The 21,929-nt window shown below is 51.9% G+C and overlaps 2 protein-coding genes across 6 annotated transcripts in view; both read right to left on the reverse strand.

Annotated features, from left to right (window-relative positions):
• Positions 1-3: 3 nt before the first annotated feature.
• On the reverse strand, positions 4-8,191 carry CORO6 (coronin 6). Its single transcript, XM_081218471.1, is given in 14 exon segments — positions 4-1,167; positions 1,262-1,492; positions 1,591-1,648; positions 1,992-2,137; positions 2,226-2,330; positions 2,509-2,522; positions 2,525-2,608; positions 2,746-2,887; positions 3,269-3,388; positions 4,015-4,196; positions 4,292-4,421; positions 4,858-4,980; positions 6,434-6,688; positions 7,854-8,191. Coding segments are annotated over 13 exon segments (1,656 nt in total). The 5' UTR covers positions 6,632-6,688; positions 7,854-8,191; the 3' UTR covers positions 4-1,044.
• A 2,125-nt stretch (positions 8,192-10,316) lies between these two features.
• SSH2 (slingshot protein phosphatase 2) overlaps positions 10,317-21,929 on the reverse strand; it is a 246,294-nt gene continuing 234,681 nt past the window's right edge. For all 5 annotated transcript variants that reach the window (XM_081219857.1, XM_081219859.1, XM_081219856.1 and 2 more), the window contains 2 exons: positions 19,570-20,404; positions 10,317-17,417 (listed from right to left, as the gene is read on the reverse strand). In XM_081219857.1, coding sequence (XP_081075983.1) covers positions 15,330-17,417; positions 19,570-20,404 — 2,923 coding nt within the window. In that variant the 3' untranslated portion in view covers positions 10,317-15,329. The remainder of the gene's footprint in view (positions 17,418-19,569; positions 20,405-21,929) is intronic.

Consider the following 21,929-nt stretch of genomic DNA (forward strand, 5'->3'; position numbering starts at 1 on the left):
GGCTTTTCCTACCTGCCTTTACTGGGGAAGAACACCCATCTGTGGGTTGAGGGTTCCTTCTGAACCTCAGTGTGGGGAGGGCTCTGAAGTAAGAGGATGTCTGGTGGGTCCTGAGCCAAGCGTTGCATTTGTCAGGGCCCCCAGGAGTCTGGTGGTGGCACTTACAGAGGCTGGGGGTCTAGCATCCCCACCCATGCAGGAGGCACAGACTGAGCACTTGGTAAAATGTTTCATTCAGTACGTCTTGTTTTCCTCCTAGAGTCAAGGCCACAACAGAGGGCTGGGGGCAGAGAGTGCGTGTGCGTGTGTGTGTGTGTGTGTGTGTGTGTGTGTCTGTCTGTCTGTCTGTCTGTCTGGGAGGGGGGAGGTGTGAACCTGCTTCCTCATGCCAGTTCTCTGGTTGGTTCTCCTGCGGGAGTGCCGTGAGGAAGCCGTCCTCTCCCCTGCAGATGGAGAGAAGGAAGAGAGCCCTCTGCCATAGACTGCTGGGTGTAGCCCGTGGGTCCGGCTGTACAGCCAACGTTTGTGTATGTCCGTAGAACTGGAGTGACGCCCGTTCAGTTTACCACTCAGGGTGGTGGAGTCAAGTGAGCTGATTAGAGGGAGAAGCGTTGTAATTTTCCCCAGCCGGTCTGGGGAGACCCGTCAAATCGCTACCCCTTTGAGGTCAAGCCCAAGCTCCCCAACATCCCCAAGCATTGCGCTAATACTAAGCACTTTCCCTGCCCTGGGCGGGAAGGGAAACAAAGGGGACACTGCCTGCCCTGCAGCACCATTGTTGAGGCCCCCGTCACCCTGGGCCTTCCAAGGCCAGCTCCTGCTGAGTCCTGTACGGGGCACACAGCCCGGTAGGCGCCAGACGGACGCGAGAGTCCGCAACGCTTCATTTGTCCAGGACTCCCGCGAGGGGCGGAGTTCCCTCCCCAGTCCCGGCCCAGGCCCAGAGAGGCGGGGTGCGGAGGGCCCAAAGCCGGGGCGGCGCGGGAGTACTTGCGCTCCGCCCCACTTTGCCCTCCCGGCTTGGAGCTTCCCCGGCGCGATGCGCTAGTCCGTGCCGTCCACCAGCTCGCACAGCATGTTCTCCAAAGACGTGATGCGCTGCTCCTGGGCCTGCACCTGCTCGCGCAGGGCCTTGATCTCCTCCAGCAGCGTCTCCAGGGTGTGCTGCTGTTGGACGCAGAGGACGGAAGAGGCGGCGTTGGGCGGGGTGCGGTAGGGGGATGTGAAGATTGGGCCTGGGTGGAGCAGGGCGGGACCTTACCGACAAAGGGGCGTCGCTGGCTGACTGGCTGCGGCGGGGGCCGGGGGGCGGGCGCACGTCCAGGATGTTGCGCTTGGTGACCCGCAGCTCGCGGTGCTTGGGGGGCATGTAACCGTCCCTCAACGAGATGAGCACGGGTTCGGCGTCCTGGCCGGATAGCCATTCATCTGCTTCTAGGGCCGGTTCGGGGCCCGGCGTATCTGGGTAAAGGTCGTCTTGGAACAGGTCTGACTGCATGGGTAGGGGGACACGAGAACGAGCAGGGTGCCAGGCCTGCTCTGCTCCTTTCCGCCTTGGAGCCCTGCCCAACCCCTCTCCCGGCCACTCACCTTGCGGGGCACAGTCATGATGATGGGTTCACACTTTCTTTCGTGCAACTTGTAGAACCTATAAGGGAGCGGGGATCGGCACACGCTCAGGCTCCCACTCCCTTAACTCTTGCCCGGGGCCAAGGGGTTAGAGGCCAACACTTGCTGAGCGCCTACCATGCATTGCACTTTAAACACCCTCTGATGGGGTGTTTATCATCATTAAGAGATGAAGAAACTGAAGTTCAGAGAATGTCAAGCCTGTAGCATTGGGGCTGGCGCTGGAAACAAGCCCGTATGACACCCCCCATCCCCCAAAACCCACTATTTTCCAGAGACTACACTATTGGGGAAGCCCCCGGGTCTTCCCGGATGGGACGTGGGCACAGAAGCAGGTGAGCGGGAAGGGCAAGGCTGCTGACCGTGCAATCTCGCACTTGCTGACATCCAGTCCCCGCTTGGGCATGAAGCCCATGCCCCTCTGCGGCTCCTTGCTGCTGAACGTGTTCAGGTAATGCACGAAAGGTGGTTCCTCGGTAATCTCAAAGTACCGAATGCTGCTGTCGCCCTGCAAAACCAGTCGGTTCGGAGATATGCTGGGCGGGCGCCCGATATCTCGGTCCAGCCCCCTCTTCTCCCCTCCCTGCTGCGAGCACCTTGCCACACAGGTAGACGATGCTGGAGTCGGGATCGTAGAAGGGCAGCAGGACCCCGTTGCTTGTGTCCATCTCCTGCAGTGCCACTGGCTCCTCGAAGTTGTTCTGCCCGAGCACAGGAGGCGTGACCAGCCCTGTCCCGCCCGCCGTGCCGCTCTGGATCCCTTGAAGCTCCTGTACGCTTCGTGCCCTCCCCAAAGCCCACGCATTCCCAAGGCAACTCTGGTGAAGAGAGCTGCAGACCCCAAACCTGGACACCACTCTCGGTCCCCCGCACCGATACCCCCTGCGCCGCCGCATGCAGTCACCGCAAACCACCCCCAGGGACTCGGCATCACCAGGCAGGGGCGCCAGCGGGGGCTCCTTCAGGCGACGCAGCAAAACTGGGCAGAGGGGTGGGTGTTAGGATGGCAGGCGCTGCAAAGAGGGCAGCAGCCTCCAGCCCTGTCCAGGTGGGCATGCCCTGCGGGTGGGGGGCGCCTGGCCCCTCTCCCGTGATGCCAGTCCCCGGGGCACACACCCCAAGCGTCCAGCTGCGTTACCGGGTCCCACAGGCCCAGCTCTCGCTGGCTCATGCGGGTGAAGCCCGTGGTGAAGATATGACCCTGGCGCGTGAAGACGGCCCGCATGGGCCTCATTCCCTCGTGGGCCGCAAACCTCTCCTGGGGGGAGGGGGAGACAGGGAGAGGCGTCACCCAGCTGCCTGCCCTGGGGAGCCTGGAGGGCCGGGCAACCAACTTGCTGACTTGGGTGTGGGGGGCGGAGACAAAAGCGGTCCTAAATTTTCAGTTTCCTGGAGTCTCCTGGCTGGCCCCAGGCCTGGAGAGCGCGGGGCGCGGGCCTCTCTCTGCAGATTCTGAGCCCTTAAGCGCCCTCAGAGCAGGGGGTGCCTGCGGGTTTCCCAGGGGAGCAGAGAGGCGCTTCCCAAACGGGAGCTCCCCGCTCCGCTTCAGCTATCTTGGGCGCGGGCCACGGTCTGGGAGAGCGCTCCCGGCTGACCCAGCGAAGGAGCGAGCGCGTGCGCCCGGCGCGGCCTGGCCTACCGGGTCCCAGAGCGCGAGTTGCCGCTCACTCATCCTGCTGAAGCCGGTGCTGAGTAGCTTCCCGTCTGCGGTGAAGACGGCCCGCAGCGGGCGGGCGCCCTCGTGAGGCCGGGCTCGCTCCTGCTCGCGGGGTTAGTGGGTTAGAGTGCCCGCCGCCCCGCCCCTCTCCGCTCCCGCCGCGCGCACTCCGCGCAGACGTGCACGTGCCCCGCGCATCCAGCGCCCCGCCTTAGGTTGAGGCTGGTGAGGCAGGTGCCGCCGCCCTCCCAGGGCACCCAGCTGGGGCAAACAACGCGCGAGGGTTGCCTCCAATCTCCCGCCTAGCGGGTCAACTAGGTTGGAAAGGGGCCTGCCCGCGAGCCAGTGTCAGGCTCAGGCGCCGGAAGATGGCGCTGGGTGCCGGCTGGGAGGAGAGGGGTCCGGGGGCGCAGGTTCGGTTCATGCAGGTCTGGTGGGAGGGTAGAGTTTGCAGCTTCTCCCCTCCTCAGTCACAAATCGAGCAGCCCTCCTCTGAGCTTCTGAGATGCAGGGGAGGGGAGGGAACAGGAGCGGGGCTGAGAATTGCAGGCTGGGGGCTTACTTAGGTCAGGGGCTGTGGTTGCAGACACGGAGGGGCAAGGCTGGTGTCTGGGGTTAAGGTGGAGGAGGTGAGAGCTGGGACGAGGGGCTCAGGGGGTTGTGGGTACAGAGGCCTGACAGCTGCTTCCTGGGGCAGGGGTTGGGACGTGGCCAAGCTAGGCACTCACCGCCACCACCTGGCCCTTGCGGGGGTCGATGATGCGCAGGGTCTTGTCCTTGCAGGTGGTGGCTAGCAGCCTCCCGTTGCTGTTCCAGCACACGCTGTGGATGACGTCCGGGTGTATGTCGTCTAGACTCAGAAGCACCTCCCCAGTGCCCACGTTCCAGATGATGATCACATTGTCACCACCTGCCCAGAATGGCCAGGCACCGTCACGTGGCCCTGCCTTTGCCACTCCCCACACCCCCAATCTATGGTAGGGACCCCTCCCTAGGCCCCCAGACCTGCACTGAGCAGGACATTCCGGGCAGTGGGGTGCCAGGAGAGGATGCCCACACGTTTGGAGTGGCCCTCGAGTGTGAGGATGGGTTCTGTAATGTTGCGCATAGGGGTATAGTCTGGAATCTGCCACACCTAGATAGAAGGAAAAGGCACAGGGTAGGTGGGATGAGGAGCCCACTTTGTCACTCTGCTCTTCCCTTACTTCCCCCACCCCCCTTCCCCAGGGTCAAGTGCAGGACAAGATGTGATGGTGCCCACATGGGGCAGAAGCAGCTGGGAGCCAGGAGGTGGCACTGTCAGCTTTCCAGAGACCTCCCTACTCAAACGAGCAGGGAGACTTCAGAGCACTGCCCTCCTGCTCTTCAGGCCCCAAGGTAGCCATGGCTAAAATTAGTCCTAAGCAGTTCATCCTGGGAGGGGGTGGGCCTGTAGCTAAAAATAGCCTGGGAGCTGGACAGGGCAGGGCCCTGGAACTCAGCACCTCCCTCACCACCTTCCGCAGCACAGGTGAGGCAGCCCTCCCTGCTTCCCCTGCCCGACAGCCCAGCAGCATCCACCTGGCTCCTACCATGATGGTGGTGTCATCTGAGGCACTGGCGATGACGTTGTCATTGTGTGGGCACCAGTCGATGTCCAGCACAGGGGCAGTGTGCCCAGTGACCAGTGGGTAGTTCTTATCCACTCGCCCTGTCTGCAGGGGTCAGAGAGGGAGATGTGGGGCCACTGTCCTGCGTGTTTTCAGGGGGTGGGGAGTGGATCTGTTTACATCTCAATTCTCTATTTTCTGTTTTCTCTTTGCAGAACCCACCCCCTTTCTGCTCTTCCAACCCCATCCGGCCTACTTCCTCTACTTCACGGAAGACAGAGTTGAAGTCATTTCATATCAAGGAATCAGACACAGAGAGGTAAGATAACTTAACCAAGGACACACAGCAAGATACTGGTAGAGTCAAGACTTGACTTCTTAGTCCAGTGCTCTTCTAAAAACATCTACTTGGAGGAGACTGTTCTTGGGCCTGTTCCCCCAACTGAAATGTCCATGGCAAGCCGCTGGTGGAATAGGTCAAGGTAAGGTAAGATGCAATGCAGTGCTTGACAGCCCTTTACTAGCCACAGTTGGCAGATCTCCCCCTTGTCAATGGCTTTACCTTGGAACCACAAGCAGCAGGCATTCCTTGTGCCTGCCGTCTCCCAACCTGAGCTGGGGCCCATCTATTTTTAATCTTTATGGTATGTTTGTGGGGGCTCTGAGGCCTTTGCAGGGGCTGGCGTCAACCCAGACCAGGCGGTAGGGGAGAGGGGTGGCCGTGTGGCATTGGAATGGCACTTGTACTGGGGGAGGAGGTGGCTCCAGCTGAAATTTGAGCCCAGGGGATGATGTCCTCGGATGGTGTCTGCATTGTCCTAGAGTGAGTCACTGGCTATTGCCAGGCCTCATCCTGACCTTGCCACCTGTGGGGCCTCCCCTAACAAGGTGTAGGAGCCGGAATCCAGGTCAAGGTCATGACTTGGAGTGGCCATCCTGTGGGTAGAGATGGCTGAGGGGCTTGAGGCTACTCAGTAAAGGTGCTGGTCATTGCCTGGCCCCCATCCCTGGAGTAGAGGGGGCTTTGGCCTTATATGTCATGTCCCCCGGCCCTTTGCTCTCATTCTACCTCACTGCAAGAACCAGAATCGGGGAGGTGGCCAAGAACTCTTTGGATAGAGCCTGACTCTGTCCTCAGTGTGCTGCTCCGGGGTGTGATTTAATCCAATGCTCACCCTGGGTTGTGTACAAAGATCCTGACACCAAAAACGTAAGGGGTGTGGCATCAGGAGAGATAGGAACAGAATCTGGCCAGGTTCTGTCTCCACTGCTTCCCAACTATCCATCACCCACTCCTGGTCCCTGCTGGGAACAGGGTGCTGCATGGAGAAGGGATGGGCTGCGAGTAGGTGGGGGCCGATGTGATGCTGCTGTTCTAGGAGGGGTGACAGAGCCTCCCAATTGGTCCCTGAGTGATTGGGGAACAGGGAGCTGTCAGTCCACATAGACTGCCCTCCTGACTGAGGAATGGAACTAGGTGAGAACACAGGCTGCTATCAGGAGTCCCCAGGAGTCACAGCCAGTGTCCTCCACCTGCTTCCTTCCCCTCATCTCTCACCTTGGCCAGAGGCAGGACGATGAAGGCACCTCCACCTCCAGCCTCCACAATAATGGCCAGGAATTTGGGGTTGACGGCACAGAAGGAGCTGTCCCATGTGACCTTGGACACACGGATGTCCTCGTAGGCCTGGTCAGCCTTTGCCGCCTGTCCAAACACATGGCGGAACTTGCTCTGCCGAACCACGCGCCGGCTCATAGCTGGGGGCAGAGATGGAGGATCTCGGTGACCAAATTTTGGTCCTTAGTCCCGTAGCTGTGGGAGGGAGGGAGGAAGAGTTGGGGGAGTGGCAAGTGAGAAGGGTTATCTGACCAAGAGTCAGCTATAAATTAATATAGAGTCTGGTCCTAGAAGCAGGGAGTTTTCCTCAAGGTGATGTATGGGAAAGTTCTTTGCTTAGTTCGAGGGGCTAGGATTTGGGGCCTGACTTCTCCTTAGAGAGCCAGGCTGGGGGACAGTGGAGCCTGACTGGGCCTGAAAGCTTCCTGGAAGTTGAAGTGGTTTTGGGAGGAGCCTCAATGCCAGGCTGCCCTCCCACTGCCAGGCTTGTATGAGCATCTCTTCACAGAAGTGGTTTATCTCCCAGAGGCATCTTGTCCAGAATCAGAGGCTTTGGCTTAAGGCCATTTGTGGGGTTAGGACTGCAGCCACTCAAGATCCTAAACTCAGCATCTGTGGCATAGTTTAGGTGGATGGGGTTTTGCCTTTTTCTAAAAATTTGCCAAGGAAAAGTTCCTCCTGTTAGCTCACCTGAGTTCTTCCTGCTACTGTTTTCATCAGTTTCCTCCCATGCTGTTGGCGGGGGGTGGTGGTGGGGGACACAGTGTAAGGTGGATCTCTCCTCCTCCCACTTCTCTCTGCACTGGCTTCTCTAAGAGGCCCTCACCACTGTGTTCTGGCTTTTGCCGGCCATATTTCAGCTCCACTGCTCTTCTGGGTCCTCTCTCCTACTAAATTCTCTTGGGGGTGGGGTCCTCGACCCCCCTCCCCCCGGCTCAGAGCCAGATTTTCAGGAGTGGAGTGAGGAGGGCGAGGTGCCTTTTCTCCCGCTTGGGGCTTGAGCTAAGCTCTTCCCCAGGGGACACACCGAGCTCTTCCAAAGCCCCAGCGACTGACTCCAGCCCCTCCCCAGCCCCGGGCATCCCTGTGCCCTTCAAGACGCTTCTACGGCTCCCGGCCTGAGGCCCGGCCTCCCCGCACCCTTCTCCGGCCTCCTGCCCAGGCACTGCGTTTTTGCGAGACGAGGTGTCTGCGCCCTGCGGGCGCGCGGGCCGCTGGTCGGCCAAATATAGACACCAAGTCCGCCCCGCCCGGGACCGAATTTGGCGGCGGGTGTGGGGGAGGGGGCGCAGACCTCTGTCCCCTCCAGACACCCCGCCCGCTTCACTGGCTACGGTGGCGGCGGTGGGGGGGTGGGTACCTGGTCCTGAGCCGGCCGAGGGGCGCTCACGCTGCGACTTCTCTGCGGAGGGGGTTGGGGCTGCGCTGGGGACCAAGGGAGGCGTCAGGGCACCGGAACTGCCTCTCCGGGTGTCCGCGGCGTCTGGGGCCCGGGCGTTCGGCTGCGCGCTCCGGCCGCTGCCTGCGACTCTCGGGGCCGGGCGTCGCTGCAGTCCCAGCTGCCGCTGCCATCAACCTGCGGAGGCGGACCTAGCGCAGGGGCGGGGTCACATCGGCCCCGCCCTCTCCAGCGGCGGGAAAGTCGAGTGCTGCAGACTCTGCGCGGCCAGTCCGCGGGCCTTCGAGAAGCGTCAAAAGTAATTCTGCGTGTGTGCGCCGGCTGTGCGCGCTCCTCCGCGCTCCGCGCCTAGCGGGTGGGCTGAGGAGGCCCAGGTTCCCAGACCAGAGCTGGGCGCTGAGAGAGGGAGCCTACGAGGGGGCGCGCTCCCCTCAGAGCCGGCGGCCGAGCAAGATCAGATGCCTTCACGCTGCATTCCTGCTGCAATCACACTCCCAATTTAGACCATACCGGCGGGCCGGGGCTGTGGGACTGCACGTCCAGACACCCCTGAGGAGAGGTCCCGGAAGATGCTCTGGGGGCCCTTGGATGAGGGCCTAGGCTGGCCCAGGGCAGCTGTGAGGGTACCCGACAGGGGCCTGTGAATGTTACTGTTATTAATAGCAATAGCGACCACTGTCACTGTACTAGGCACTTCACCCCGTTAGAGAGGATTCCACGGAACAGGGCACAAAGCAGCCTAAAAACCGGTGATAGGGGTGTGGGAGGAAAAAAAAGTGAGCACCAGGTTCAAGGGAAAGCGGCTGGCACGGGTCTTTTATTTTTTTTTAATAAATTTACTATTTATTTTATTTATTTATTATTTTTGGCTGCGTTGGGTGGGCTTTCTCTAGTGGACGCAAGGCATGTGGGATCTTCCCAGACCAGGGCTCAAACGCATGTCCCCTGCATTGGCTAGGCGGATTCTTAACCACTGCGCCACCAGGGAAGCCCAGAAGCAGGAATCCTTCAATCCATTCTGCCTTCAGTTCCATCACCTGGGCGGGGGTGGGGTGGGGTGGGGTGGTGGTTGCTCTCCAGGTACAAGAGCAGGAACTTACAGGTGTTGTTTAGAGCTGGCATGGCTTAGCCCTGCCCTCTAGCCTTCTTCTGGCTGCCAAGGCCTGGCAGAGCTGGGGGTAGGTGGAGCCAAGGCACAAAGAACCAATCAGTGGAAGAAGCTACTTGGACTTGGTGCTTTCCCTTGCTGTTATCCATTTGAACTGTTACCCATCTGAATAGCAATCCATAAAAGATAGGCATAGACTTCATCTTTCATAAAGCCATTTTCTGGAAGAGGTGGCCTGGCAACTTAGACATGATTTGGTCCATTTGCTTTGGCTAGAAAGCCATGACTGATCAGGGTCAGGGACTCCAGGCACCCCTAGAATATTTTGTGAAATGACCTTGCCTTCACCATCATGCACTCTGGCACTCCAGCCAGAGACCAGTGGTGTGCCCATCTCATTTGATATGGACGATTCAGACTGAAGCAGGCTGACTTAATTTTAGTTCAAGGCAGTGTCTTCTCTGGAAACTGAGCCTTCCCTAGATGGTAGGGCTGCTTTATATGTGATGAATGGCACCACTAAATATCTCATGATGGGTCTGTGGAGGGGTGGGAGAAGTGGAGACCCCTCCCCCCAGCCTGTTTTTGTTTTTGGCCATGCCGCAGGGCTTGCAGGATCTTAGTTCCCTGACCAGGGATTGAACCCGCGCCCTCGGCAGTGAAAGCACGGAGTCCTAACCACTGGACCGCCAGGGAATCCGCACCGCCCCCCCGCGCCCGTTTTAGGGAACTGCTCTTTGGCCCCATCTCTCTTCCTCTACCACTGACATCGAGTGCTTCTCTTCTCTTCTAATTATGGGAGAGGGTTAAAGCTTTTACTTCTTTGGAAAGTCATGCCGTTTCTAGAAACCTTTCAGTGAGCTGAGGTGCCCTGTGCCGAAAGCTTGTGAACTCTATCTTGTTAATGTCCAGAGAAGTCACCTACCCAAGAAATCCAGTCTCTGCTGGGGCACGTCACGGCAGCTGTCCCAGAACACTTTGTACCACAGATGGCGGCGGAATTTTGGTCCCTTTGCTTATTCATTCTCCTAACATTCAGGTGGTGGCTTTGGCAAGAGCCTCTTTGACCAGGCAAGTTCCCAGCGTGGTCACTTGATTGGAGCCACACTGTCTGAAATAATCTTTAGTGATGCCATTTCCCATCCAGTCTTCATTTTGTGAGAGGTAGAAAGTTGTATTTTTTCCCAGAGCTCAGCTCTCTCCTAAGGGAGGGAGATCAATCAATGGGAATTGCATCATGTTTACCATCAGTGTTCTCTTCCAATCCCTCCACCTTTCAGCAACCCCCTCTTTTGTTGCACTTGATCAAGTACACGTTTCATCTTCAAAATAAAAATTTATTCAATCTGTAACAAGAACATTGAATCTGCACATTTGCGCACAAGTTCACATTTAAAAACAGCGGAGCACATCAGTAATAAAAAAACCTATGATACAAGTGGAACATCCCAACCACCAGGAAGATTAAGGAGGGAGATGAGACCACTCTTTATATTCTGCTTCAAATGCCTCAAAAAGGTCCCAGAGATTCCAGGGAGCACCTGCTTTATTTAATAAAATGTGAGCATAAAAGTTTGGGGTGGCCTGGGGCAAAGGTAACAGTCAGTGGGAGAGTCTTTTGGACTTGTTTTCTACATTTAGAACGAGTCCTACAAAATTAAAGTAGAAAGAAAGAAAGAAAAGGCACCTTAAGCTATGCCAAGCAAACCAAATTCCAATAAAACATAAAAACCAAACAGTTCCCTGTGGATTTACTGATTGGGAAACATTTCAGGGCCAGTTACCCAGCTTCCAGACTGGGTCATCAGCTTGAGTTAAGCCCTGGGTATTAGCTCTCCATGTGTGCACAGGATGCTGCCACCGGTGTTGCTGTGAGGACACAGATGGCAGCACTAGTCATATACCCCTTGGGACATCTTCAAGCTGATGAGGGATGATTCCAGTTTAGAAATCCTGTCCCAGATCTCTGGGGCACTGAGCAAATGAGGCTGGTTCTCTTTTCATAGCAGGAGCCAGGCACAGGCACCCTCCACTTCCAGGCCAGAAAAGTACAGAAGCACCTTGCAATAGCTCTCCATGACATCAAGGGACCCCAAGCCCTGGAGAAGGGTTAGGAGTGTGCAGCTTCCTGCTTTGGTAGCAGGAGGCTTTTTCCTGATATAGCCGTCGGATGAGTCGCGGCAGCAAATACATTTATGCCTAATACGCGCCTTAATCTTTTAGTTTGGAAGGGAAAACAAATCCAAGATGTTTTTAAGTTGGATTGGTGCTGAAATAGCTAAAATTTCATCTCATCTACCATCAAAAAGCAAAACAAAATTAGACAAAAACGACACTAGCCATTCACCATTACAACCATCACTATAAGACACACCATCACTGAGGAAATGATGAATATTTCCATACAGAGTGTTGGATGGGAGTGCAAGACACAGATGGAAGTCAGCTCCAGGTTTTCCCCACTTACCCATGAGGGCTGACCATAAGGCTGACCTTGCTCAGTGTGAGGACTCACAGGATGGCCAGGGCTGGGTGCCTGCAGGAGGAATCTGAGCGGCCATCAAGATGATGCACGTTTTAATATTCACAATGTAAACAAAATATCCACAAACAGTTCAAAAAAGCCAAAGAATGGCTTTATTTAAAAAATTTAAAATGCCCTTGAAAGAGACCCTTTTTGCATAATGCTTTCTTAAAAAAAAAAGAGAGAGAGAGAGAGAGAGAAACAGTTGCCACAAAAACATCTTTACCAAACATGGCTAGATCACTTCAGAACTGAAATCCTCAGATGGAACAAATGAAGATTTCTGTGAGCTGCTATGTCTCAGAAACTTCAGGTCTATCCAAGAGCATCTGTCTGGGGCCCTTTAGCAGGAGGGGACCTCAGAGCCTAGGCTGTCATCCTCAGGCTGTCCTTGGGGCTCTTGGTAGTTCCCAAAATGAGAAAGAGGAAATCCCATTTGGGATAAAGGTACAGAACCAGGAAAATGCTAGATAAAGAGCCTGAAGAGGCTGAGATGTTAGGAATGATCCTAAACATTCGGAATCTGAAAGGCAACCAAAATAAGGAGAGATGAGTATTACTACACTACGGTACTGTGTATCTGCTATAGTACAAACTACTCCTAAGTGTTTCTAAAATCAAAAAGGGGTTTCTCTCCTTCCTACTGACCAGGTAACCATCCAGATTACAGCCCAGAATCTGTGTGCTCCTGGGGCTTTTACCCCATGCACCACAGTGTTACGTTTTACACACATACACACACACACACAACCCCTCCAGAATAATTTTGAGTCAGACTATGGTGGTTTTTCAAAATAAAGAGAGGCACTGAGCGAGAGGTCCAAACTTTTCCTACTCATCTCTGTCAATCTACCAGACCTGCTGTTTCGGGTCTGGCTTTTCCATGAACAGAAAAGGGAAATAGGCCACCTGAGATTATCCGTTTGAAGAGAATAAAGTTTAGAAAGTTCTTGATAGGCCATCATGTACTTCCCCTGGACAGTGCTCAGCTACATAAATAGCACAAGAACACTCAGTTTTGGGAGTCTGAGGGCTGGCAAAACCCTATGGCATGGCTGAATTACAGACCTTGTGTAGAGAATGTTCACTTAGGCAGGTAAATTAAATGATAAAAAGTGTAATTATTAAAAAAAAAGGCAGAGCAAGACCTCCTCTACTCTTAAAAAAAAAAAAGGTTTTGTTTTTCTTCACAGCGCTTGAGGTTCCCCCACTCCCAATCTTTGTTGTTCTTTAATGCAGTGAGGGTGAGCATTAAACACAGTGGCCGGGAGAAGCGAGAACAGTGCAATACTGTCGACCCTGTGTGTACTTCTTCATATGAGGGATGTCACCATCTCAAGGGATTAACTGAGTGGACACTACTCTCTTAACCTCCATGCAAAGCCTCCTCTTCCCACCCCTGCCACAGTTTCCTCTCCTTTCGCCAACATATTGGTGATGGAACTGCCTCAACAAGAAAGGGCAGTTTAGATGGATGAGCCCTGGAAATTCAAAACCCTGTCCTGCAAGCCTCCTCACACTGGAACATGCCACCTAGTAAAACATTTTACAACACATTAAATATCCTGGAGTCACAAAGCTGTGTGGATGACACATTTGAACATTTAAGGAAACTATTTAGGGACAGCACAGGTACATATCATTACTACACCATAAAAACACTTAGAGCAGGAGGTTTCTGTCCAGCTGCCTCCTGGCGGTGATGTCAGACCCAACTACGGCCTCCACCCGGCAACTGGATTCACAGCTCCTCTTGAAAACCTACGAGTGGCCTCAGTCCACCTTTTCTCTCTCCTTTGGGTCACCATACCACCTGTCCTCATCGAACTCTGGTCTCTGACATCACTTTGACAGTCTGTGCATCTTTTCCCTCTAAGTGCTGTGATGAACCTCAAACCTAAATCTTAGGTCTGTGCTCGGTCAACCTCTCAGCAATGTGGACAACCACCAAAGCAAACAGGAAGCAAATTTGCAAACCTCTTCAGCTTTGATGAGCTGCAGTGGGTGTTCCATTCCAAGCTAAATATGTTTTCTGTAAGTAGCTGAAATAGGCTTGTTTACGGCAGGTGCTCCTGTGTTAAGGACCTCCACAATAGCAGCAAAGCAATAGCATCCTAAACGTGGTCATTAAGGGTGCCTGCCCTTGGCTGAGGCCTCCCTGCAGCCCTTCAGCCTAATCCATTAGGAGCTTCCACCTTGGGCAGCAGTAACAGTCACATATACTCCCTGGCTCTGGTTCAGCTAGTGGCGAACAACATTCTGGGATTTCAGTCTCAAAGAGGAATCAGCCTTCAGTCAAACTGTGATCTAATAGGAGTCTTTAGGGGTTTCTCTGAGGAGGAAGTTACTAACGCATAATTTGGCAGGAGCTGGTGATTAGAAGTCTCCATTTTAAAAAAACCCACCATCAATATATACTCTGCAGATTCCTACCAACACCCATCAGTCTTATTTCTGTGGTGTCCGTATGTTTTCCAGTTGCAGCTTTACTATTTCTTAAAATGGATAAGTCAAAAAGACCCTACAACATACAACATTAACAACAAAACAATGTAAGAAAATGACGACATTATGTACATAAGTACTGTGTATAAACTAGAGAAATGACAAATCTTCCAGGAAAAGGAAAAAAAAAAACTTACGTCAAGTGTTAACAGTGATAATATTAAAAAGAAAACTTTGCATTCAATGGAGGTTATACATATGTAATGTAACAATTCAAATACCTACAAAATTTAAAAAAAATAGGCAGCACTGGGAGAAACAGCATGAGGGAGGAAAATAAATTGGAAAAAATATGGCCATTAAACTTAGAAGGCCCACAGAATTATTCAAGTAATGAAAGGGTTAAAACCCTACATATGTATTCATTTTACAAGAACACACTGACTTTTAATTGCTGTTTTTCAAACTTGTCCCTATTGTGTTTTAGTTGGGAGAATGCTGCAGGGCACATTTCCAGGGGATGGGGGGGTGGGGTAGGATGACCACCTGTGTGGAGCCCATCTACCTGGAAGATACTGGGCAGTGGTGGCCTCTCCACCCCCAATTTCACCTCCTTCTCTTCTGCTTTCCTCTAGAGAGGACCTCTCAGATTGCCTTTGGAGTTCATTTTAAATTTAATAAAATGATTTGCTTGGGGTAAAAACGTATTTGCTTGATAAGTTTACAAAGCCAGCCATTATCATGCCTTTTTGTAATGATACTCTGGAGACCAGGAGAAATGATCTGGAATACCCTCTTTGAGAGCAAAGCAGAACCTGCCCATTTCAGGAACTCCAAGGGGCTGGGGCTGGGGCTGGGGCTGGGGACCAAGTCTGAGAGCATGCTGACGTTGGGCTGCCCCCTTCAGTGAATCCAGTGCATCAGGTCTGAAGACCTAACCATCATCACACAGGCCTGGGGCAGCATTTCCAATTCCCAGCTTCAACCCCACTTCCCCATCTGCTTCCTTCCTCAATCAAGCAAGCATGCCTTCCCTCAGGGGGCAAAACGAGGAGCAGGTGGCAGTAGATTGAAAAACAGCAATTTGCCTTTGATAAAGGTGTTCTTTGAAAATGAGTATTTTTTGAGGTTTGCATTTTCCAAAAATAAAAAATGATAAAATGGTCTTGCCGTCCAAATCAAACTCTCTCTCTCTCTCTCACACACACACAGAGGAAAAAAACCAAACCCTGCATGCGCCAGGAACAGTAAAATGACCAAAATATTATAAAATTAACCAATAAAGTGCATGTTCCTTACATATTACACCTGCCCCTTTTACAAACATTTCTTTCAGAAAGTCACATGTAGAGGCTCAGAATCACATGGTATTATAGAAGGGGTTGGTTGTCCGTTTTTTATCATTTGCTTTTTTCAGTCTCCTTAGGGGGTGAGTTCTGCCATGCTGCTGACGGGGCACTACAGCCAGCCCTGGAGCTGGGCCTGCACCCTGCAGTCCCTGGGTCTGTACCAAAGGAAGGCCTCCTTCAGAACTAGTCAATTCAGGTCCTGCCCTGGGGAGCAAACACTGCTGACTAGAACCAAATTCTTTGGCATACTGTACAAGGGGCCTCTCCACCGGCTTGCTCTGTGCGATACACTCTGTTGTTTTGAGTTGCTCTATGAAATACTTGGTGGGCTCTAGGTTCTGGGGAGCATCTGGGTTTTCTGGGGCCTCCTGGGCCTCCATTCCCGAGCCCATTCTGAGGAAGGGCTGAAGCAGTTTGAGATGAGGGGACTCAGAGCAGACAGGCCCCGTCTCCGGTAAACAGTCTTTACAGAGGTCCAGGTAACCTAACTTGGCGAGGGAAGCTGAACGCCTCATCTGCGATGGTTTGGGGAGCCCTACCTGGGAAATCGCTCGGGACTCGATTTCTTTAGCGCATTCCTTCACCCCACTGGGGCTGTGACTGAGACCCTTCATACCGTCACTACTAGAGCCGTGTGGGAGCTGACAGGCTACAGGCGATGGGTCCAGTTCTTCTTGTTGCTCCCCAACACTGTCGCCGAGTTTGCTAATTAAACACAGGTCTTCGCAACTTAACTGGGAGCCCTGATATGGCATTTCACTGCCCCTGGAGAGGGGGCCCTCCTGACTTTCTTCCCAGCTGCGCTTCTCCGCAGAGGGCTCATCGTCTGTGCTGCTGCTGTGCTCTGTGAAGCCTTCCAGGTGAACCACCGTCTGGGGATGCAGGTAAGCTAGGCTGGCACCAAGCAGGTGGGCTGAGTGACTGACAGAAGGCGCTGCTATCTCCGGGGCAGTTGCTGGGCTGTTGCCCCAGTCTTCAGGGCTGCTCGGGGTGGGGGCTGGGTGGGCGGGCCTGCCGTGCTCATGCTCAGGAGAGGAAGAATGAGGCAGAGGTAGCGCTCTGGGGTGCAGGGAAGCCTGGTTGGGGCTCAGTGTCCGGTTCAGATTTTCATCCAGTGCACAGAGGACAGCGACGGACTCCTCCACTTCCACTTTCCTCAGTCCCTGCTCCCCGCTCTTTCCGCTGGTGGCTGTTTCCCCGTCTGGCCCATGAGCAGGTGTCGTGACCGTGTGGGTGTATTCCATGGCTTCTCTCTTCCTGGGGAGAGGCAGAGGGACTGCTGGTGTCTCAGGTCCCTGGCACGAGACCGACGTCCTCTGGTCCTTCAGGACTCCTTCCTGCTGCGTTCTGGGACCTGACCCTGGGCACTTCTGAGTAGCTGGCAACGGGTGAGACTCCAGCAGCTCGGGTGCTGGAGCGGTGGCATGCTGCTCAGAATGGGGTAGGGAGCCAGCCTCGGACCCACTGCATTTCCCTTTGCCCTTGCTCATCTCTGGTTCCTTGGGGACAAACGAATGTTCTAGGGTGGCTTCATCACTCCTCCCTTTTGGTGCTAGATCTGCCACAGAAGAAGAATCATTCTTGGAATTCTTACGAGTGGACAACGAGGTACAAGCAGGGGCAGCACCGTGGTGCTCTTGCTCCTGCCGCAAGCGCTCCTCAAACTCCAAGGTGGCTCGCCTCACGGACCCGGGGTACCACTTGGCACCCGGGGGCATCCCTGGGCCCCAGAGCTCTTGTTCCCCCTCAGCTGGTTCCTCTTCTTCCAACTCTGTGGTGGATGAGTGTGCCACTGGGCACCCTTCTGGCTCCCACTTCCCTGAGTCTTTGGCCAGTTCAGGCTGGGCTGTGCAGGAACCTCCACTCTGCTCCAGATTTCCAGGTTTGTTCTCTGCGGCTTGGGCCCTCTCAAGGGGCAGCTCATGGACGATGTGCTTCTTTGGTGTATGGCATGGAATGGATAGGACGTCGCCTTTCACTTGAATCTGTCCAACTCCTTGACTGATGGATTCAATCTCAGTGACGATTTCTTTGACTGAAATTGCATTTTCTGAGTGAGACTGCATGAAGATGTCTGGGCTGACCAGTTCTGAGACTGCCTAAGAAGAGAAAACAGCGAGATGGTTAGGGCAAACTGTAATCCAATTGAAAATGCCAGATTTTTTGCTTACTAATCCTCTGATCCAGGAGAACCTTCTGGCTCTCTGAGGACACAAATCATGGAGTGCCTGGGACTGTCCTCTGCCTGGGGTTGTATTCTGTTTTGTCGTACAAGAAAAAACCGGATTCATCAAAGGCAGAGATACAAAATTAGTCACAGGTTGTGTCACTGTCTAGTAAACTTCTGTTCTGTTGACTCAAATAGGATTCTAATCCAGTATCTTGCTCCAAAAGTAAAAAGCAAGTAGCCTTGGAGGCTCCTATAATCCTTATTTTCCTAAGACCATGAGCCTTCAGGATTTAGGCCATACTGGGGTAAATAAAACCTCTCCTCTCTAGCCTATCCCCTTCCAGTTTGATCCTAACTTGGTTCAAGGGGAAGAGTTCCACTGAAGGGCTCAGTGGCCACCTTAAATATGCCCAGTGTTAGAAGAAGCTGGATGTCTGATGTGGAGACTCACTGCTCTCTTCTGTCCTTTGTCTTGCCAGCTTTCATCCACATCCTCCCACTGCTTCTCCCAGCAGCCGCATCCCAGCACATGGGGGCACTCTATATCTGACTGCACAGTTCCTATGTTTCACATGGCTTCTTCCTTGGCTTATGCAGCCACGTGCCTGAGCAAACTTAGAAACTGCGAATCTGACATTTTAATGTTCCACCAGTTACATATTCCCAGATGGATTTAGAACAAGGCCAAAGAAAACTGGCCAATGCAAAATCAAGTCCTACTGTAAAAAAATAAGAATTTCAAAATTTAGAAATGGCCCTTGGACATCTCTTAAAGCAACATCATTATGACCATCAATCTACTTTGTTAACATTTTTATAAACCTTCAAGGTACAGTATTTCCCTAGGAATTGTTCTTGTCTTTCTCCTTCAAAAAGAGTCAGAGCTAGTACAAACTAACAAGATCAGTTATGCCTTTGGGAGAAATCTGCTGGGACATCAGGCAGAGGCGAACTTGCCAAGGCTGGGAGAGAAGCCACAGCAGGCCCAGTGTGTGCATGGGCTATGGAGAGAGTGCTCATATGACCAGAACTTTGCAGAAAAGCTATTTCTGTCAGAGCCACTACATCCATTAGTCCAAAGGAGAGCTCAGGCATTCTGATCTTCCCGGTAGAAACGAAATAGAGGCATAGCTTTTGGGGAGAGGAGAAGACAGAAGCAGAGGCAACAACTGCCCTGGGGTAGTTAAGAAGAGAGAGAACAGATGAGGAGTGAACGAGGTGGTAAATATAAGTAGACAGCAATTAGGAGATGTCAAGAATCTAGTCAGCTCCACTGAGATCGTGAAATGACTTCATTTATGTTAGAGTAAATCTGTCCCCACTTGCTTCCCAATTACTGTATTATACTGACATAAGATACCATTGTTTTTAAGATGCAACCCAATTTCAAAAGTCAAAATGAGAATAAGTGTGAGTCTTAGAGTTGATGATGTATAGTAATTCTTTCCCTGGTCTGAGACGGCTCATAAGAACTCATGCCACTGAGACGAATCTTGGGATTCTGTCTGCTCCCAAATCATTTCCCCACACCATCCCTCAATTCTTGAATACCACAGCGTCTGCAATGAGGAACAAGTCAGAAACATTATTAATAGCAAGAACTCAGCATGGGGATCAGTTGCTACTCCAACAACTATTAACACACGTCTAGTCTTTGAATTTTCTGAGGCAGAAAGAATTTCCCAAACAAATCCATCCTCTCAGAGAGACACACGTCTCACTCAGGCAACAGATCAGTCCCTGGCACCTCACTGTTGGTGAGATTTGATCTGAACTGCGGAGGTCCCAAGGGGACCCTCTCCTTGGTCAGGCAGGACATTTGTTTTGGCTAATCCCTTCTTCCCTCATCCCCTCTCAGAAGTGCTTCCAATGACACCAAAAGCCTGGAAAGATAAATTCCTTGAAAGGCAACTGATTTAGAAAAATATTTAAACCCTAAATTTTCACGCCAGACTGTCTCCCTCATATCACCTTCCTAAATCTTTAGCAACATCAAACATAGAGTGAACATAGCAGAGTCCCAAATATTTTGTCATTAAAGAGAGCTTCATTAGGCACAGAACTATAAAGACAGTTTTTACCTTTGACTGTTCCTCATCTATTGAAGACTCTTCAGATGCACGGGGAGTATTACTCAGAGAGCTGCTTCTCTGGTCATCAGCTGCCGCTTCGGAAGGGACTACTTCGACCACTGACAGCCGACAGCCCTCGCTCCTTCCTCCTCCCAGTTCCTCCATCCTTGAGTGAGAAAAAGATCGGGACCGGGTTTCTTGGGAAAGCTCTACAAACTTCTCTAGCGCGCTAAAAAAGTCAATGCGATCTGTACTGAAATCTGAGACTTCAGCCTGGCAACTGGGTTGGGGGCTCGGTGAGTCAGTATCAGGGGACATGGGGAGATCTTTCAGGCGGGATGTCAATTCTTCCATGGGCAGTAAGTGGACGTTCATGTCTGCTTTCAGTGCGTCTGTCTCCAAATCTTCCACTGTTAAGTCTGGGAACTTGTTGGCCATTTCTGGGTCCTGTCCAGGTTGGATTAAGGCTTTGGATGCATGGCAGTTGTCAAGAGGGAATTTTGATTCATTGAGACAACACCCTGATGAGCATCCATTGATGTCATTTAGGTTTAATTCATCTTCAATCTGTCCGGCATGAAATTCCCTAGAAGTAAACTCCAAGCAGATCATTCTTTCTTTGGTACACAGGCCTTTCTGATTTTCATCCTGTGGGACGACATGTTCCACGAAGACGGGAGGTATGGGTGGGTGACTCTCCATGGTCTTCACCTCGGCAATCTGGTCTGCTGAGGTGGTGATCTCCTTCTTGTTGAGTTCTAGTCCTGCTTTGCAGATGGGTTCGTGGTGGTCCGAGAGGTCACTATCTGAATGAGATCGCCAGAGCTTGTTATGCCGCTGTTTGCTGTGGAGGACATGCATAGGAAATGCCTTACTCTGGTTTGTGAAAACAATCAATACCCTCCCAGGAAACCGCTCCCAGATAAACTTAAATCTTAACCTGCAAGATGCTTTGTTAATGCCCAATGGAAATAGGTAATCAACAGTTGAAAAGAGGCTCAATTTCACTAACAGCAAACAACAAAAACAAAGCAAAATAACAACAAAAACAAATGAATATGAGATCTGATTTTTTACTATCAGACTTATAAGAGCTAAGATAGTTGTTAACAGCCAGTGTTGATGATGGTTTGGTCAAACTAGCCCTCTCGTAATACACAGTTGATAGGAGTGTGAACTGTAGAATTTTAAAGAATGAAATCTGGCAATAGCTCTCAAAATCTAACCCTTTAAACAGCAACCCTCCCTTTAAAATTTTTACTTGGAGAAATACTACTACATAAGTGCACAAAGCTATACATATAAGGATGTTTACTGTAATACTGTAACACCAAAAAAAATTTATTTAAATTATAGTCCATACACTTATATGAGGCTATTAAAAACAGTCAAGGGGACTTCCCTGGTGATCCAGCGGGTAAGACTCCGCGCTCCCAATGCAGGCGGCCCGGGTTCGATCCCTTGTCAGGGAATTAGACCCCACATGCCACAACTAAGAGTGTCCTCATGCCGCAACTAAAAGATCCTGTGTGCCACAACTAAGACCCAGTGCAGACAAAATAAATAAATAAATAAATTTTTTAAAATTAAAAAAAAAACCAGCCAAATATTTTAGTGGAATGATGTTCAAGGTACACTATTAAGTGACAAGCATGTTGAACACACTTGGAATAGTCAGTTCCCATATTAGAATAAGTATAGTAAAATATCTAGAGGAACATCACCAAACTGGTAACAGTGTTCCTAGGCTTTTACTTTTGGGGAGGGCTTTACATTCTACACTCTGTAGTATGTCTACAATTTTTGAATTAAAAAAATGAGCCTGATTAATATTAATAACTGGGGGGGAAAAAACCAAAACAGCATCCAAGTAATACAAAGAGAAATAATCAATATAGGATTAATCACTGATGTGGAAGTGTGAGGAGGGTGGTAATCTTTCTTGAATTAGAAAGCAAAGATGAGGGAGTTCCCTGGCGTTCCAGTGGTTAGGGCTTAGTGCTTTCACTGCCATGGCCCCGGGTTCAATCCCTGGTTTGGGAACTAAGATCCTGCAAGACATGTGGTGCAGCCAAAAAAAAAGAGAAAGCAAAGACGAGGCTAGTAAATCTGGAGAAAAAGGTTGGTAACAGAACGGAAGAGGATAAGCGTGAAGTACAGGCCTTTTCATAAGCATCTGTGGATAAAAACCATCAAGCTAAAGTGACCCCTGGAAAAGGAGGTGGGCCAAAAAGACTATATGCACACATCCATCCTTTGGTTGATTTTATGGAGAGAAGGTCTGCTGAGATCTCATTTCAAACCACACTCTAACAAGGAAGCACAGTTCTCAAAGCTCCAATGAAAAAGAGAAAGGTGGCCCTATGGCT

This window comes from Mesoplodon bidens (assembly GCF_964165515.1).
Source record: "Mesoplodon bidens genome assembly, chromosome: 19".
NCBI lineage: Eukaryota > Metazoa > Chordata > Mammalia > Artiodactyla > Ziphiidae > Mesoplodon > Mesoplodon bidens.